The following is a 16,976-nucleotide window of genomic DNA, read 5'->3' as shown; positions in this document are numbered from 1 at the left end:
TCAGTTCTTTTATCAGTGCAGATATAGGTAACACGATGTTTTTCAATTGTTATGTGGCCATATGCATAGGCTGATAGCACAAATCCCAAGCCTCATACTGGCCTGCAGTTTAAGTAGATGGTACACAGACACAGACGTCAGTCATGTGGAAGACAGGAGACAGCAACCTCTATTTAAGTGATAATCAAGGCTTTCCATTACCTGTCTGGTGGGGAGTCTGCAGTTCCTCCAGCTTTCTTAGAAAGGAAGCCTTGAAAATAAATTATTAGTTCTGAAATAACTTACCTTTCTAAGCTTTTTTTTTCACTCATTATTAGCAAAGCTTGTGAATTGGAAACTGGGCCTCTATTACATCATGATCTGAACACAGCATATGATGTCTGCATCAATAGCTCATGAGATATCTCATCAGGTGCAGGCATTTGAAACAAATCTATTTCCTGCAAAGCTGTAAAGATTTTAGTTAGAATCAAATTAAGTTAAGTTAGGAGTCCTTTAAAGGGAAGAAAAAAAAATATTTGTCGAGTTTGGAATCGTAAATGCAGCATTTGAATGTTTTGTTAAGAATGAAGCACTACAAGAAGCAGGTTTGTAGTTCGGTTTATAGATGTAATTCAGTTTATAGATGCTACAACAGATAGATACATAAGAGCTGGTTAAATGCTGGCTTCTGAAGCATTCCTTTAAGGCATTTAACCATTTTTTCCCAAGCAAATTAGTCAACAAATAATTTTCTCATGAATCATCTTGCTTATGCAACTGGATGGATAATTCTCAAATACATACAGGTCTCTTGTGGTATCTGGAAAAGAATATTTTCAGGTTTTGCCTGCAATGTTTGTCCTTGCCATTTTTGTTAGACTGGTTCAATACAGTTACATTCCATGGGAAAGAGATGCACTACCCTTCCACATGGTGTGATGTATAGCTATACTGTGCCTCCCATTGCTACAGGATATTCTGAAAACTTTAAGTATATAAAGGGGTTCCATAAGGTAAAAGTTGAAGTCATGGAGGAAGACCCTCCTGTAGCTATTAAAAGTCATAGTCCAAAATTTAATTTTAGCCCAGGAAGCCACTGTTATGGCTGACTGCTATTATGGCTGGAGCAGATACTAGAGGAAAATCATTCTGTCTGCCTGTGTTTTATGTACTCCTTAGTGGCTTTTTAGCAACTGGTTGTTATTAGAGATGATATATGGAGAAATGGTACCTGAAGAAAAATCACCATACTGTAATAAAAGGAGGTAAATCTTTCCTTGTGCCCTTCTTCTTTGTTCTCTTGCACGTTTACAGCCCTGTTTGTGCCTCAGAGATGTAACTGAACACAAGAATAAAGGTTTTACTTAAGTTCTCATTCCAGATTTAAAATAAGTATGCAGGTAGCTATAGCCCAGAGGGTCTTAAAAAGTCTCTTCCAATTTGTTTTGTTCCTTAACTCAGTACCTAGACTCTGTGGATTTTAGGCATTATGTAACACTATCACATGACAGAACAATCAGTCTTCTAGTGGTTTAAACGCTATATCCCTCCATTCAAGACACACAGCCTGAGGGCAAAGCTGTGGCTTGAACTTTTGTTCTACAGCAGTCACATTTAATGAACATAGTAATATCCAGTCCCTTTTATCTTCACCAGATGTCCTTTACTTAATAGTTCGCAGCTTTACCACAGTGTAATTTTATTGTATTCTTAAGAACAACAATAATTTAATTTAAAGATGTCGTAACAGAGCTGGTGGGAATTCATGTGGAGAAAGTGCTGCAGTGTTTGGAACCCTCAGAACATCTATAGATTTCTGTTGTTGGTGTGGACTGTCTTCCTATAAAGACCTCTTGTTAGCTGTGTTAGTATATGATTGAATATCAGTGATTCCAAATTGACCATCTTTTATTTCATTTTTACTTTTCTTTTCATTTATCAGTATTATAACTGGTATTACAGTCAGATTGTCTACAGGCAAACTTTAGAGACATTCAGATTCATCTGTCAAGAGGCAACTATTGGCTTAGGTAGGATCTTATTTTGCCACCATGTATAGCTTTAGAAGTTTCAATAGATTTATTTCTCACTCTCTCTCTCTTTTTTTTTTGCTAACCTTGGATGTCAGAAATCCCAAGCACATCCAAAAGACTTCCTGGAATTGCAATTTATGATGGGTTCCCTTATTTTTTTAGTTACTGTGTAATTGATTTACCTTGATTACAACCTTGATTGTTTTTTGTGTAAAACTTGAGATTTTTTTTTTTTTAAACATTTTTATCTTTATTATCTTATGTTTACAAAAATATCTTCTTTTCAAACTAACTTTTTGAAATTCCCTGTCACTAGTATTCTCATTATAGGGGTAAACATATGAAAAACTATTCTCATGAAGACTATCTGTCACTTTGCGAGTTTTCATCACCTCTTACATGCTTAATCTTTACAATTTAGTGTCTGCAAAAGTTGTTTGATATAATTTCATGTTCTGAGGAAGTTTTTGGATTATGTAGTGAATATACTTCCAACAGTTTGAAGTCTTGTATTAGAAAGGGGGGAAGAAGATAGTTTATAGAAAAGATGTTAAAACATAAGTTTCTGTCTAGTTTTCAGTGGTGATATGGGAAATCAAATATTTTGGTTATACAGGTTACATCTGACAATTTTTGGCTTGCTTAGCGGTGTATTAATTCTCTCTAATAAGGATGAAGACTGCAACACTTGACTATTCTTTTTGTCCTGACTAGGAACCTTGCAGTACATGGCTCCAGAAATCATCGATAAAGGACCACGAGGATACGGTGCACCAGCTGATATCTGGTCACTAGGTTGTACCATTATTGAAATGGCAACAGGCAAACCTCCATTTCATGAACTAGGAGAGCCTCAAGCAGCAATGTTTAAAGTAAGTACAGCTTTTTTGCTATAGAGCTTACGAATTTTCAAATTCTAACTTAATTTTTTAACATTAATTTAATTGGTAGTAATCTTTCGTTATATGGGTTGTTTTGTACAAAGCCACAGTCTGACCTGTGTTCTTAAGTCTCACTGAGTAATCTTTTAAGTAAACTTTTTTGCTCTAAGCTGTATTGCTCTAGGGGGTAATCATTTATTTTTGTGCTGGAAATAGGTCATGAGTCAGAGCAGCAACCTGAAAAATGAGTGAAGGCTTATGAAGACTAGTATTCTCTACCTTCTTACTTCTATCATCTCCTGCTCTTGGTTTATGATTTCCTTCTTGGCAACCAGTCTCTCCAATAATGACAACCAAGTTACTTGTGTCCTTTAAGTCTTTATAAGCCTCCCTCCCAGAGTATCTGTTTGCCTTGCCTTGTCTTTCAAAGGCCCAGTCTCTGCAACGTGGTAGGAAGCTATGGTGGAAGGGGGGTAACTTCCCAGGATTTCTGGTATGTACTGAAGGAGTAAAATACTCTATTTTAAGTCCGAAGTCCTTTGGATCAAAGCTACCTCCTTGGTAAACTATTTCCTCTAGTACTCTCTTTCTCTTGGTGTATCTGTTTTCAAATGCACAAATTAACACTTGAGAAGAGAATGCTTCAGATAGTTTTGATAATAAATGTATTTGAAAAAAGTTACTTGTTCTAACTCTGAAAATAACAGTAGTGTAAAAGCTATGATGTGATAATGTGTCAAATATGCAGACTGAAAATTTTTGGTTCTTCCACTGACTTGCAGTAGACCTTTAGAAATGTACTTAAGTTTTCACTTATGCTTCAGGGTCCTCATTCTTATAATGGGGAAAAATGTCACATCCATAACTCGGCAAACTGCTTTAAATTATCAATATTCTTAATTCTTTTGTGTATGTTGTTGAAAGTCACTGTGTGAGCATTAGTATAATTATTAATGGAACCACAGTAGCAAAATTGGATGTTTATCAGTAAGTATAGTAAGCTGGGCTGCAATTCAGCATGGCACGTAACACCACGTATTGTCCTAGGCCTGTGAGTTGTCCCATGCACCACAGCTAAAAGGCAAAGAAAGGGATGGTTATGGGTTTTGATGTAGTTATTTCAATGGTATCATATGTCACCTTGGTGCTGTCAGCTTATGACACTACCTCAAAAGAAGATGCCTGGGTGAACATGCTTTAGTTCACTAAAGCTTTCCCGAGGGAGCCGCGGAAAGAGACTTTTTCCCACATCGCTGTAAATGTCAGATACGGTTCTTCTGGCAGATGCCTTTTCCTCTTGTATGTCTGGCATGTAGTTGAACCGTTATGTGAGTTACATGTCTTATTTTTCAGCATGGTGCGTTGAACGGTCAGGAAGCGCTGGTTCAGTCCCAGGTGCTCGATGAGCTCCGGCAGGGCTGTGCGTGGCCCTGCGTCCTGCCCGTTAGCGCTTCCCGGCCACAGGGCTGTTTTCTGAAGTCTCAGAATACATTTCTTCACCTTCTTTCTTCAAGGATGTGGCAGTTTTTAGCGTTGTTATTGCAGACTGTGTCAGGCATTCAGTTCTGTTTTCTGTTTCTTGGCTCTGCTGGCACCTGCTTGGAACTGCCTCTTGCTGGGCACCATAAATTGCAAGCTGTGGTTTCTTTTTGCTGCGTAATAAAGGTAAGCAAGCTGGAAGCTAGGTTTGAAGCCAGAAATGAAGCAGGCTGGCTGGGCAGGCATGTAAAAAGAACAGAAGCCTGAAAAACTTGGGATATCAAACTTGTGATGTCCCCATCTCCACACATGCACACTCTGTTGTGCAGAGGGCAGGCAAGGAGAGAGAAGGTCTAAGTCTGGCTGTGCAGTCACTATTGAAACTGCAAATGGCCAAAGAGTTGGACAAAGTAGAGAAAAGGGGCCAGGGTGAGCCGAGAACTGGAAATAATTCCTGGCTGAGTGTACGTTGTGTGGTATTTCATCTATGAGCATAGTAGGTGTGCATCTGGTTCCATGTGAAAGGAGTGCAAACAAATGGCATTCAGTGGAGATAAAGTAAACTAATGTCGCCACGGTGTTTCTGGGTGCTTGCGACAAAACTTATTCCCCTTGAGCCACAGAGATTAAGATAGGATCAGAGACGTGCATTCAAATCTCCTGGTCCCGTTCTGGACTGTCCTGGGTTTTGTTTAGTGCGTAAGGGAATAACCTGGCACCAGAGTGCTCTCAGTCGTGATGCTGCCCCAGCTGAAGCTGGCCTGGGAGCCCATCCCCAGACCGCACAAGGAGGAGTGGGCTGGCCGTGGAGACAGACACGGCGAGAGCAGTTGTCAGAGCACGGCAAGCAGGTGGCTGTCTCCTCTGCTCCAGAGCAAAAATTTGAAGTAGTGAAACTATATACCCCATTTGTAAAGCACTGTCCACAATGCATGTGGAGTTTTACAAATCAGATAAAGATGCTCTGTCAGACAAAGTAAATGTATAGATGTTGTAGCCTGCTGACAGGACATAACATCAGTTTACTTATTTATTTATTCCATTTCTTTATTAAATACATCAATTTAATTGTAGAGGTTAGCAAGTTGCATATATTGAAAACATTACGTGAGGGAAATACTGAGTTTTGAATGTGCTTAGAGTCATGGTTTGGAGGCCTTTAATGCATTATTAGCATTTTATATTCAGCACTGTCGTTCAAACATAAGCACGGCTGCTCAGCATTTTTTGCTTCAGCTTGCGTTGAAGCTGAACCACTATTGTGAGTGCCTAATGGTGCCACAGCGTGTTAGTGTAGCTGTATAATGAGATTATTTAAAAGCAGCTGGCACTTGTTTAACTGCTGGGCTGCTATCTCCCTTGTGGCCACTATCTTTCTGCTTGTTCTCCAGAGCCTGTTTTATGTAAAGATGCTGAGACTACAAGCCATAATCTTGCCAGATACATGCCATACAGTGCACATGTGTTACACAGCTCTCGCTTCAAAACATTCATGCCAGATTGGCATTGGAGAATAAGGCGGCAGTGAAGGAGCTGGAAAAATCACTAGGGAGCAACCTGTAGAAGCACGTTTTTCATTACTTAAAGAGTGGAGGTCTTGTTAAACCTTTGGACATCATGTGATTTTCGGTTAAATAACACCGAAAGGCTGGGGAAGACATGTGGCCCGAGTGCCGGGGGTGGTGACAAGGTCTGGCAAGGTCATCGTGAGCATTTGCACAAGGAAATTTGGCAGCGGCAGGAGCAGAACAGGTGCAGCCCCCAGGCCGTCGGTGCTGGAGGAGGAAGTTATTCCTGTTCCTGGGCACGAATGTGCTGGAGGAGTCAGCAGCTGAGACACACAGTACTGGGCAGGGGTGATGGGAAGCGTATGCAATAGCTGGAGGGATTTGTGGCTTAGTAGGATGAGCAGCATTTGAAGCACTTGGTGTGGGTAATGCCCGGATCCCGAGATTGCCTGAAGGTAGATGGTTGGATACATCCATAGCTTGACATTTGCATAATACCACATTGATATTCATACTGTGTTTGCAATGAAGTAAAAAACAGGATTAGAACCTTGTTGCACTTCACTGCTTTGTGTGGGTACCTGGATGGCTCCTTTTCCGTGAGAGTCAGCGAGAGCGTGAGAGATCATACTGTAAGAAAGCTTTGGCCCACGGTCCCCTTGCAGTTGTTTAGTATAAATAATTTGTATTTTTGTTTTACTTGCAGGTTGGGATGTTTAAGATTCATCCTGAAATTCCAGAATCACTGTCTGCTGAAACGAGGGCCTTTATTTTGCTCTGTTTCGAACCTGATCCTAGTAAACGTGTTACAGCATCTGATTTGCTCAGAGATTCCTTCCTGAAACAAGTAAACAAGGGCAAGAAAAGCAGAATTGCATTCAAGCCTTCAGGTAAGGAATTATCAGCCAAATCCAAGTCAACATCATCATTAAGTGTTATATAAAAGATTGGAATCATTAAGCACTCTCTTTTACAAAGGACATTTCTTGTGCCAGGAAAGCAGCAGGAACTCAACTGTTGAAAGTGCCTGTGATTTTAATTAGACATACTTAAATTTAATAATTCCCACAAAATATGGTGTCTTGCTTATTTTGTGTTTTGCTTGGTGAAACCTCCCAATCCCATTTTTCCTTTCCCCAGAAGTAAACGCCTCATTTATAGTAAATTAAAGTTAGAAAAACGACATTTGGTGAAGACTTTCCAAAGCAATTCTGCATTTTAGAGTCACAGTTACATACACTTCAGAGATATGTGTTTATTTATAGAGTAGGTGTTTGGCACCTGAAAATGTGGGTCTATTAGGTGTTCGGGTCTACATGGGTCAGCATTTTCAGACTTGAAATGTAACTTGGAAATTTGCCACATGTGAGCTGAAGTAGCTGTTTAGTGGGTCATTTTGTTTTATCTGCCTAGTGTATTCCTCCCCCTCCCCCTGCAACATATCAGCCACTTTCTCAGTGATAGGATAATAAACCTTAATACAGACCTGCCAAATAAATTGTTAGTGTTTGAAGGGACTGTCCATTGAAAAACAGGCAAAGCCATTGGTCTTGCTGCTTCTTTCCCCAGTCTGCACACACACATGCACACGCTCCCAATGCACATCGAATTGCTTCCCTTTTTGAGCTTTTTTCCCCCTCAGCAAGGAACATTTGAAAGAATGGAATTCTAAGGGGAAAAACTAGCCAAGAATTTACAACGCCTGGCTGCCTTGGTTTCGGCAAGCAAACGGGCATCCTCTCTTGTCCTGAGGGGCACCGAGGACTGCCACCCCTGCGTGACGGGACCGCTCGCCCTGCTCAGCCCGGGCGCAGCGTTGGGAGCTGTGGGCAGGCTGTGGCCTTCTGCCCTGCTGCAACGACCTTCTCTTGTTGGCTTTTCAGCCCTTGCCTGAGGACATGTTCTGCAAAAACCGCCTGGCATTAGAAAGGGAGGAGCTTGCCTCGTTAGCTGCCCTGGGAGCGATGGGCTCCTTCTCAAATACCAGGGGAGCCGCAGCTGTCTTCTGCACCCCCTCCCTCCTCCTGCCTTCCTCCTTTCTCCTCTTCTCCCGCGCGTTGCTGGGGTTATGGAGCTCCTTCAGATGGGTTAAGCACTGGGCTGCCGTGAGAGGCAAGCTCCGTGACGGCCGCGGACGCGAGCAGAGCGGGCGAATGTACGAGAACTGTCTGTTGGGTGAGGGAGGGAAGGGCAACGCAGCTGCAGCCGAGCGTGTGCCGCGGCTGGGGGCAGCCGTGTTGGCTGCTGCAGCCATCTCCAAGGGGGTTTGGGGGCCGAAGGCAGGTCCTGGCCCAGCAGGTGCCATGATCTTGGCTGCGGCAGTTCACTCCGTCTCCTCCCTCTGCCCCTTTGCCTCCATCTTTCCATCCTGTCTCTACCCCTTTTTTCTTTCCAATAATGAAGGCAGCCCAGAGCAAATCTCGGCCCTTACTCTCAGGACAGCAACTTTCAATTTTCTGTACTGCCGAGACGTCTTGAACCAGTTCTCACAAGGGGACATGTGAGCGAGGCAGATGCCTCGGGTATTGGAGAGGGAGCAAATATATGTCCATTAACACAGGCGGAAATGAGGAGAGCGGGTAGCAGAGTGCTCTCTGCTTAGAGATGTGTATGGCTGGTGGAGCAGCCAACGGTAACCTATGGGTTCGATTCAGGCTCTTTAAACAGCTGTATATCTAGTTGTACCAGCACTAACGGGGAGTGTGTGTGTATATATATGTGTGTGTGTGTGTGTGCAAGAGAGGGTAACAAAATGGCATTTCATGAGTATCTAGCTGCTTTGCTATCTTTGGGTTCAGCAGTTAGCTCGTTCACACCTTTTATTGCGTTTTGAGTTGTATTGCTGCTTTCTATCAACAAGGTTAGCTCTCTTTCAGCCATTTTGCAAAATGAGGTCTTGATATCACTGAAGATGATCGTGGCTGTTTTAAGCACATTGCCCTTTCCTGCCTAGTGCTCTTACATGCTTTACAATGTCTGTTCCCAGATCACAATCGTAATACATCCCTCCCGCTGCCAATCCATGGAGAACAGGCTGGCAGTAGCAGCAGTGAGCATGGCTCCATTTCGCCAGACTCTGATGTACAGCATGACGTGTTTTTTGAAAGGCCAAAGAGATCCATTTCAGAGATTCAGACAAAGCATCCCATTTCCCATTTACTAAGGTAAAGCATTTGCTTTTTGCTTGATACCCATGAGGGATTATGTGGATTTAATTCACATTATATTTTATCTCAGGGCAATTTTTTCATATAATGACTAGATAAGCAGGTGCGTTAAACAGCAAGCAAGTTGCATAGGCAAGTTACCAGTTAATTTAAATATTGTCTATATTTAATTAATGAAAAATGATTCTTTCTCCTTAAGGTTTCCATGTATTTATATACTTTTCCCTCCCTGGTGAATAAATGTCAGTCGTCTTATTGACTGAGTGGATATAGATTCTGGAGTTAGCGGAAGAGTTGACACTTCCATGTACTCATTAAAAAAATGTGGCAAAAGAAGGGCAGCAGAAAGATAGTTCTGCTGATCAGAGAGCATGAAGCTCTCTGGAAGTATATTTGGATATACTTCCAAATAAGTATGTTACAGTATGGTGCCAGAAAAAGTGAATAGTTATCTCAGTCCAGGGTTTTCAGCTTTCCTCCCCAAAACTGAACCAGTGCTGGCTGACATTAATGCCAGCTTCTCAGCGGGATGAAATCAGCCTTGTGCTTTTGGCTTCAGTGAGGTTTACACCAGCTGTGGATCTGAGCCATCTTCTGTCTCAGAATTAGGGTTCAACAGTCTGATCAATCCGCTGCTGCAGTTTAACTCACTTTTTAACCTCTGAAGTATCCCTACTCACTTCTGACAGTACTGCCGTGTTGCTAACGCTGAGGTCTCTCTTGCACGCGGGGCCTGGCTGCTGACGCAGTGTGCCTGATGAGGGCTTGGCCTCTGAGGACAGGAGCACCTCTCCTTCCCTTGAAGACAAGGATTCCGGTCTGTTTCTGCTGCGGAAGGACAGTGAACGGCGGGCGATCCTATATAAAATCCTTAAGGAAGAACAGAACAAAGTTGCTTCCAATTTGCAGGACTGTATTGCACAGGTAATTTCAGTTCAGCTTTCCTTTTCCCCTGACAAGCCAGGCAGTAGTATGGCTTTTCTGAAAACTAATAAATGAAGGTGCTTGGATTGTTCCTTCTGAACATCTTTAATCTCGGAGACCTGTAACTGTGTGAGCCCTTTGCTGTTGCCTGAACGGACAGCAAACACTGCCTTTTGCTCACTGCTGGGCTCTTGGGGCATTTGGTGTGGGGTTGGGGGGGGCTGAGGTTGGTGGTTTGGGGGGGGTTATGTGGTTTGTTTTGGGTTTTAAAGACATGGAAATGGAACACTGGGTAGTAATATGTATGATTTGCTTTAAGGACAGAGAACCGATTAATGATTTTTAATTCAAAATATATGTAAACTAGATGCCAAGAACACAGTACACGAATCTTAAAAAAGCCAAGGTAGATTTCTGTAGAGGGAAGGGTTGAGCGGGAAGGTTTAGTGACTGTAAAGAGGAGCAAGAAAAATCATGTGTTCAGTTAGCCCGTAGCCAAGCAATGCCACACACCAGTAAGAGTTGATTGCTCAGCCTCTTCTTCATGTCTGCTTCTGATGTGCCACTGACATTACCTGTTCTTATCAAGCTGTGGTTTTTCACCTGGACTTAGCCTGCTGACTCTTGTTGTGGGATCCCGGTCCGCCGTCAGTCTCGGAGCAAAGGCAGGCACAGCACCGTGGCCAGGGCCCTGCTGCTCCCGGGGCAGCTCCGTCCGAGCCCGGCGTGGGCAGCTGGCTCCACGCAGCGCAGGGGTTTACTTCTCCCCATCACTCACTCCCCTCCAAACCGCCTCATGGTGCAGATCAGCTTGCCTCAGACCTGGGGGGGGCTCCCAGAGAGCTCTACAGGCCCCAGAGAAAGGCCCACAATCAAATTTCTGCTCTGAGCTTGAACTGCAAAATAGCCTTACGGAGGACTAAAATTCACAGGTGAGATCTCAGTCAGAGATAACCAGGGCTCTAAATATTTGCCGGGATAAAGAAGGATTATTTAGTAACAGCAAGTCCTACCTCACTCTCCAGCTGTTTTGCAGCACTGCTGTAACCATCTCTTTTCCATAATTTCTGGAATACTTCTCCCTTTACCTTTAATTATACAGGTCGTTGATCTCACTGGCACTTGGATGGCTTTAACTGCAGGGGTTATGGTCTCACTGGCACTTGGATGGCTTTAACTGCAGGGGTTATGGATGGCAAATCGTAGAGTGAACACTTGAGTCCTACCACTGTGTAATCTTAGACCTTTCCCTGACTTATGTTAAATGCATCTATAAACATTTTTTTGCCTAAGGAAATCAAATGTCAGCGTAATTGGGTACAAGTCCAGATTCAGCTTATTGAAAGGATAGCATCTAAAGAATTTGGGTCTCTTATCAATTCACTCTGCAGTTTTTATGGAGGAGAGCTGCCCTCTGCAGTATATTGCAGACATGTATAGGTATTATCTGGACACTCTTCCCTTTGTAGCATTAGACTTAATTTATTTTTTGGAAAATAGGAATTACTACTAAAAAAACTGTAGTTAGAAAAAGGTAGAAAATAAAGGCTTTGCAGAAACAAAAGTTCTGTGATTTCTGTGCATCAGTGTGAAATATAAATGGGCAAAACTATAAATTGACCCCTAAAAAAATTAATGCTAATAACTAGATGTTTAATGACTCTGGGATTTACTTGATATACATTCATTATCTATTCTCCAGAGCTCTGAAGAACTGCAACTTTCAGTGGCCCACATCAAGCAAATTATTGGGATTTTAAGGGACTTCATACGCTCTCCTGAGCAGAGAGTGATGGCTTCTACCATATCCAAGTTGAAAATGGATTTGGATTTTGACAGTACTTCCATCAATCAGATTCATCTGGTGCTGTTTGGATTTCAGGATGCGGTGAGTTCCTTGCCTAGCACGAGGGGGAGAGGAATTCTTCCTGGACAGAGCTCACCCCAGAGGTTTGCAGCTTCCCTGCTCTTCCTCACTCCTCTTCCTCCTTGTACTGTAGAGGGGCTTGACTGACAGCCTGGGTATGGTCTGAAAGCTCTAACTATTTTTTAGGGTTACAAATCTGTTGTTTAGACTTTCAAAGTTTAGTGACTGATACAGTTGTTTGTTACTTTATAAAACTTCATCTGACTATTGAAAAACAAGATCCTCTTGTTGTTTGCTGCTACTTTAACTTGCTTATTTATTTATAGGTGAACAAAGTGTTAAGAAACCACTTAATAAGGCCCCACTGGATGTTTGCAATGGATAACATAATTCGCCGTGCAGTCCAAGCAGCAGTCACTATTCTTATTCCAGGTAAATCAAAGCTCTTCTACCCTCTTCCACCCCCCCTTCTCCTTCCCCCTTCCCCCTCTTCCCTTCCCCCTTCCCCCTCTTCCCTTCCACCTTCCCCCTCTTCCCTTCCACCTTCCCCTTCTCTTCCCCTTCTCTTCCCCTTCTCTTCCCCTTCTCTTCCCCTCTTCTCTTCCCCTCTTCTCTTCCCCTCTTCTCTTCCCCTCTTCTCTTCCCCTCTTCTCTTCCCCTCTTCTCTTCCCCTCTTCTCTTCCCCTCTTCTCTTCCCCTCTTCTCTTCCCCTCTTCTCTTCCCCTCTTCTCTTCCCCCCTTCTCTTCCCACCCTCTCTTCCACCCCCTCGCTTCACCCCCCCGCTTCACCCCCCCGCTTCACCCCTTCTCTTCACCCCCCTGCTTCACCCCCCCTCTTTACCCCCCCTCTTCACCCCCCCTTCCCCCCTTCCCCCCTTCCCCCCCCCCTTCCCCCCTCCTCTTCCCCCCCTTCCTCTTCCCCCCTTCTCTTCCCCCCTTCTCTTCCCCCCTTCTCTTCCCCCCCTCCCCTTCCCCCCCCTGCTCTTCCCCCCCCTGCTCTTCCCCCCCCTGCTCTTCCCCCCCTGCTCTTCCCCCCCCTTCTCTTCCCCCCCTTCTCTTCCCCCCCTTCTCTTCCCCCCCCTTCTCTTCCCCCCCCTTCTCTTCCCCCCCTTCTCTTCCCCCCCCTTCTCTTCCCCCCCTTCTCTTCCCCCCCCTTCTCTTCCCCCCCCCTTCTCTTCCCCCCCCCTTCTCTTCCCCCCCCTTCTCTTCCCCCCCCTTCTCTTCCCCCCCCCTTCTCTTCCCCCCCCCTTCTCTTCCCCCCCTTCTCTTCCCCCCCCTTCTCTTCCCCCCCCTTCTCTTTCCCCCCCTTCTCTTTCCCCCCCCCTTCTCTTCCCCCCCTTCTCTTCCCCCCCCTTCTCTTCCCCCTTCTCTTCCCCCCCCTTCTCTTCCCCCCCTTCTCTTCCCCCCCTTCTCTTCCCCCCCCTTCTCTTCCCCCCCTTCTCTTCCCCCCCTTCTCTTCCCCCCCTTCTCTTCCCCCCCTTCTCTTCCCCCCCCTTCTCTTCCCCCCCTTCTCTTCCCCCCCCTTCTCTTCCCCCCCTTCTCTTCCCCCCCTTCTCTTCCCCCCCTTCTCTTTCCCCCCCCTTCTCTTCCCCCCCCTTCTCTTCCCCCCCCCTTCTCTTCCCCCCCCCTTCTCTTCCCCCCCCTTCTCTTCCCCCCCCTTCTCTTCCCCCCCCTTCTCTTCCCCCCCCTTCTCTTCCCCCCCCTTCTCTTCCCCCCCCTTCTCTTCCCCCCCCCTTCTCTTTCCCCCCCCTTCTCTTTCCCCCCCCTTCTCTTTCCCCCCCCTTCTCTTCCCCCCCCTTCTCTTCCCCCCCCTTCTCTTCCCCCCCCTTCTCTTCCCCCCCCTTCTCTTCCCCCCCCTTCTCTTCCCCCCCCTTCTCTCCCCCCCCCTTCTCTTCCCCCCCCCTTCTCTTTCCCCCCCCCTTCTCTTCCCCCCCTTCTCTTCCCCCCCCTTCTCTTCCCCCCCTTCTCTTTCCCCCCCCCTTCTCTTTCCCCCCCCTTCTCTTCCCCCCCCCCTTCTCTTCCCCCCCCCCTTCTCTTCCCCCCCCCCTTCTCTTCCCCCCCCCCTTCTCTTCCCCCCCCCCTTCTCTTCCCCCCCCCCTTCTCTTCCCCCCTAATAGAGTCTAACAGCATCTACTGGAGTCTATTGGAATCTATTAGACACTATTAGACCCTAATAGACACTATTGGTCTCTATTAGATTCTAATGGACCCTATTAGAACCTATTAGACCCTAATCGTCTAATCGGGTCTATTAGGTTCTAATAGAGTCTATTGGAGTCTATTGGACCGTATTAGAATGTATTAGACCGTAATAGTCTAATAGAGTCTAACAGAGTCTATTAGATTCTAATGGAGTCTAATAGACTCTATTAGACCCTAATAGATTCCAGTGGACACTATTGGACCCTATTAGGGTCTATTAGACTCTAACAGAGTCTAATAGAGTCTAATAGTCTCTATTAGTGTCTATTAGGGGCTATTAGATTCTAATGGACCCTAATAGATGCTATTAGACTCCATTAGACCCTATTAGACTATTAGGGTCTGTTAGGGTCTAATAGGGTCTAATGGGGTCTAACAAAGTCTGTTAGGGTCCATTAGAGTCTAATAGAATCTAACAGAGTCTAATAGACTCTATTAGGGTCTATTAGGGTCCCTTAGGGTCTAATAGGGTCCATTAGAATCTGATACAGTCTATTAGGGTCTCTTAGGGTCTAATGGAGTCTAATAGCGTCTACTGGAAGCTAATAGAGTCTATTAGGGTCCATTAGAATCTAATAGGGTCTATTGGGATCGAATATTAGACCCTAATAGAACCTACTGGACTCTATTAGATTCTAATGGACCCTAACAGACCCTATTAGAACCTGTTAGACCCTAATAGTCTAATCGAGTCTAATAGGGTCTATTAGGTTCTAATAGAGTCTATTAGAGTCTATTGGAATCTATTAGAGTCCATTAGACCCTAATAGACCCTAATAGACTCTAATAGACCCTAATAGGGTCCATTAGGGTCTAATAGTGTCTAAGAGAATCTATTAGGGTCTAACAGAGTCTATTAGGGTCCATTAGAATCTAATAGACTCTGTTAGACTCCATTAGACCCTAATAGACTCCGTTAGACACTATTAGACCCTAATAGACTCCGTTAGACACTATTAGACTATTACGGTCTAATAGGGTCTAATACGTTCTAATAGGGTCTAATAGACTCCAACAGACTCCAATAGACTCTATTAGAACCTAATAGACCCTATTAGACCCTAACAGACTCTATTAGACCCGATTAGACTATTAGGGTCTAATAGGTTCTAATACGTTCTAATAGGGTCCATTAGAATCTAATAGAGTCTAATAGGGTCTATTAGGGTCTAATATTCGATTCTAATAGACTCTATTAGGGTCTATTACATTCTAATGGACTCTAATAGACTCTGTTAGAGTCTAATAGACTCTGTTAGACCCTAATAGATTCCAATGGACACTATTGGACCCTAATGGACCCTATTAGGGTCCATTAGGGTCTAATGGGGTCTAACAGGGTCTATTAGATTCCAATAGACTGTATTAGACCCTAATAGACTCTATTAGGGTCTATTAGATTCTAATGGACTCTAATAGAGTCTATTAGAGTCTATTAGAGTCTACTGGAATCAAATATTAGACCCTAATAGAACCTATTAGACTCTGTTTGACTCCATTAGACCCTAATAGACTCTATTAGATTCTAATGGACCCTAACGGACCCTAACAGACGCTATTAGAACGTATTAGAACCTGTTAGACCCTAATAGTCTATTGGAGCATATTGGAGCGTATTGGTCTAATAGTGTCTAACGGAGTCTAATAGGGTCTAACGGACCCTAACGCAGTCTGTTACGGTCTCATAGATTCCAGTAGACCCTATTGGACCCTAATAGATTCTATCAGACACTATTAGACCCTAATGGACCCTATTAGGGTCTATTGGAGTCTAATGGAGTCTATTAGAGTCTAAGGGAGTCTATTAGGGTCCATTAGACGCCAATAGACCCTAACAGACTCCATTAGACCCTATTAGATTCTAATGGAGTGTAATAGAGTCTATTAGGGTCCATTAGAGTCTAATAGGGTCTAATGGGGTCTAACAGAGTCTAATAGGGTCCATTAGAATCTAACAGAGTCTAATAGACTCTATTAGGGTCTATTAGACTCTATTAGATTCCAATAGACCCTATTAGACCCTAATAGACCCTAATAGTCTATTAGGGTCTAATGGAGTCCATTAGGGTCTATTAGGGTCCCTTAGGGTCTAATAGGGTCCATTAGAATCTGATAGAGTCTATTAGGGTCTCTTAGGGTCTAATGGAGTCTAATAGCGTCTATTGGAAGCTAATAGAGTCTATTAGGGTCCATTAGAATCTAATAGGGTCTATTGGGATCGAATATTAGACCCTAATAGAACCTATTGGACTCTATTAGATTCTAATGGACCCTAACAGACCCTATTAGAACCTGTTAGACCCTAATAGTCTAATCGAGTCTAATAGGGTCTATTAGGTTCTAATAGAGTCTATTAGAGTCTATTGGAATCTATTAGAGTCCATTAGACCCTAATAGACACTATTAGACCCTAATAGACCCTAATAGACTCTAATAGACCCTAATAGGGTCCATTAGGGTCTAATAGTGTCTAAGAGAATCTATTAGGGTCTAACAGAGTCTATTAGGGTCCATTAGAATCTAATAGACTCTGTTAGACTCCATTAGACCCTAATAGACTCCGTTAGACACTATTAGACCCTAATAGACTCCGTTAGACACTATTAGACTATTACGGTCTAATAGGGTCTAATACGTTCTAATAGGGTCTAATAGACTCCAACAGACTCCAATAGACTCTATTAGAACCTAATAGACCCTATTAGACCCTAACAGACTCTATTAGACCCGATTAGACTATTAGGGTCTAATAGGTTCTAATACGTTCTAATAGGGTCCATTAGAATCTAATAGAGTCTAATAGGGTCTATTAGGGTCTAATATTCGATTCTAATAGACTCTATTAGGGTCTATTACATTCTAATGGACTCTAATAGACTCTGTTAGAGTCTAATAGACTCTGTTAGACCCTAATAGATTCCAATGGACACTAT

General features: G+C 43.9%; 1 protein-coding gene across 6 annotated transcripts in view; it reads left to right on the top strand.

The window, feature by feature from the left end:
• Positions 1-16,976, top strand: part of MAP3K15 (mitogen-activated protein kinase kinase kinase 15) — a 121,557-nt gene that overhangs the window by 69,257 nt on the left and 35,324 nt on the right. For all 6 annotated transcript variants that reach the window (XR_011324924.1, XM_069784784.1, XM_069784787.1 and 3 more), the window contains 6 exons: positions 2,730-2,887; positions 6,590-6,773; positions 8,870-9,047; positions 9,800-9,974; positions 11,677-11,862; positions 12,168-12,273. Coding sequence is in view for 5 of the 6 variants with exons in the window: in XM_069784784.1 (XP_069640885.1) it covers positions 2,730-2,887; positions 6,590-6,773; positions 8,870-9,047; positions 9,800-9,974; positions 11,677-11,862; positions 12,168-12,273 (987 nt within the window). In the remaining variant the exon portion in view is untranslated. The remainder of the gene's footprint in view (positions 1-2,729; positions 2,888-6,589; positions 6,774-8,869; positions 9,048-9,799; positions 9,975-11,676; positions 11,863-12,167; positions 12,274-16,976) is intronic.

Source organism: Haliaeetus albicilla, chromosome 6 (assembly GCF_947461875.1).
Source record: "Haliaeetus albicilla chromosome 6, bHalAlb1.1, whole genome shotgun sequence".
Lineage (NCBI taxonomy): Eukaryota > Metazoa > Chordata > Aves > Accipitriformes > Accipitridae > Haliaeetus > Haliaeetus albicilla.
This window is presented reverse-complemented; position numbering and strand designations above follow the sequence as displayed.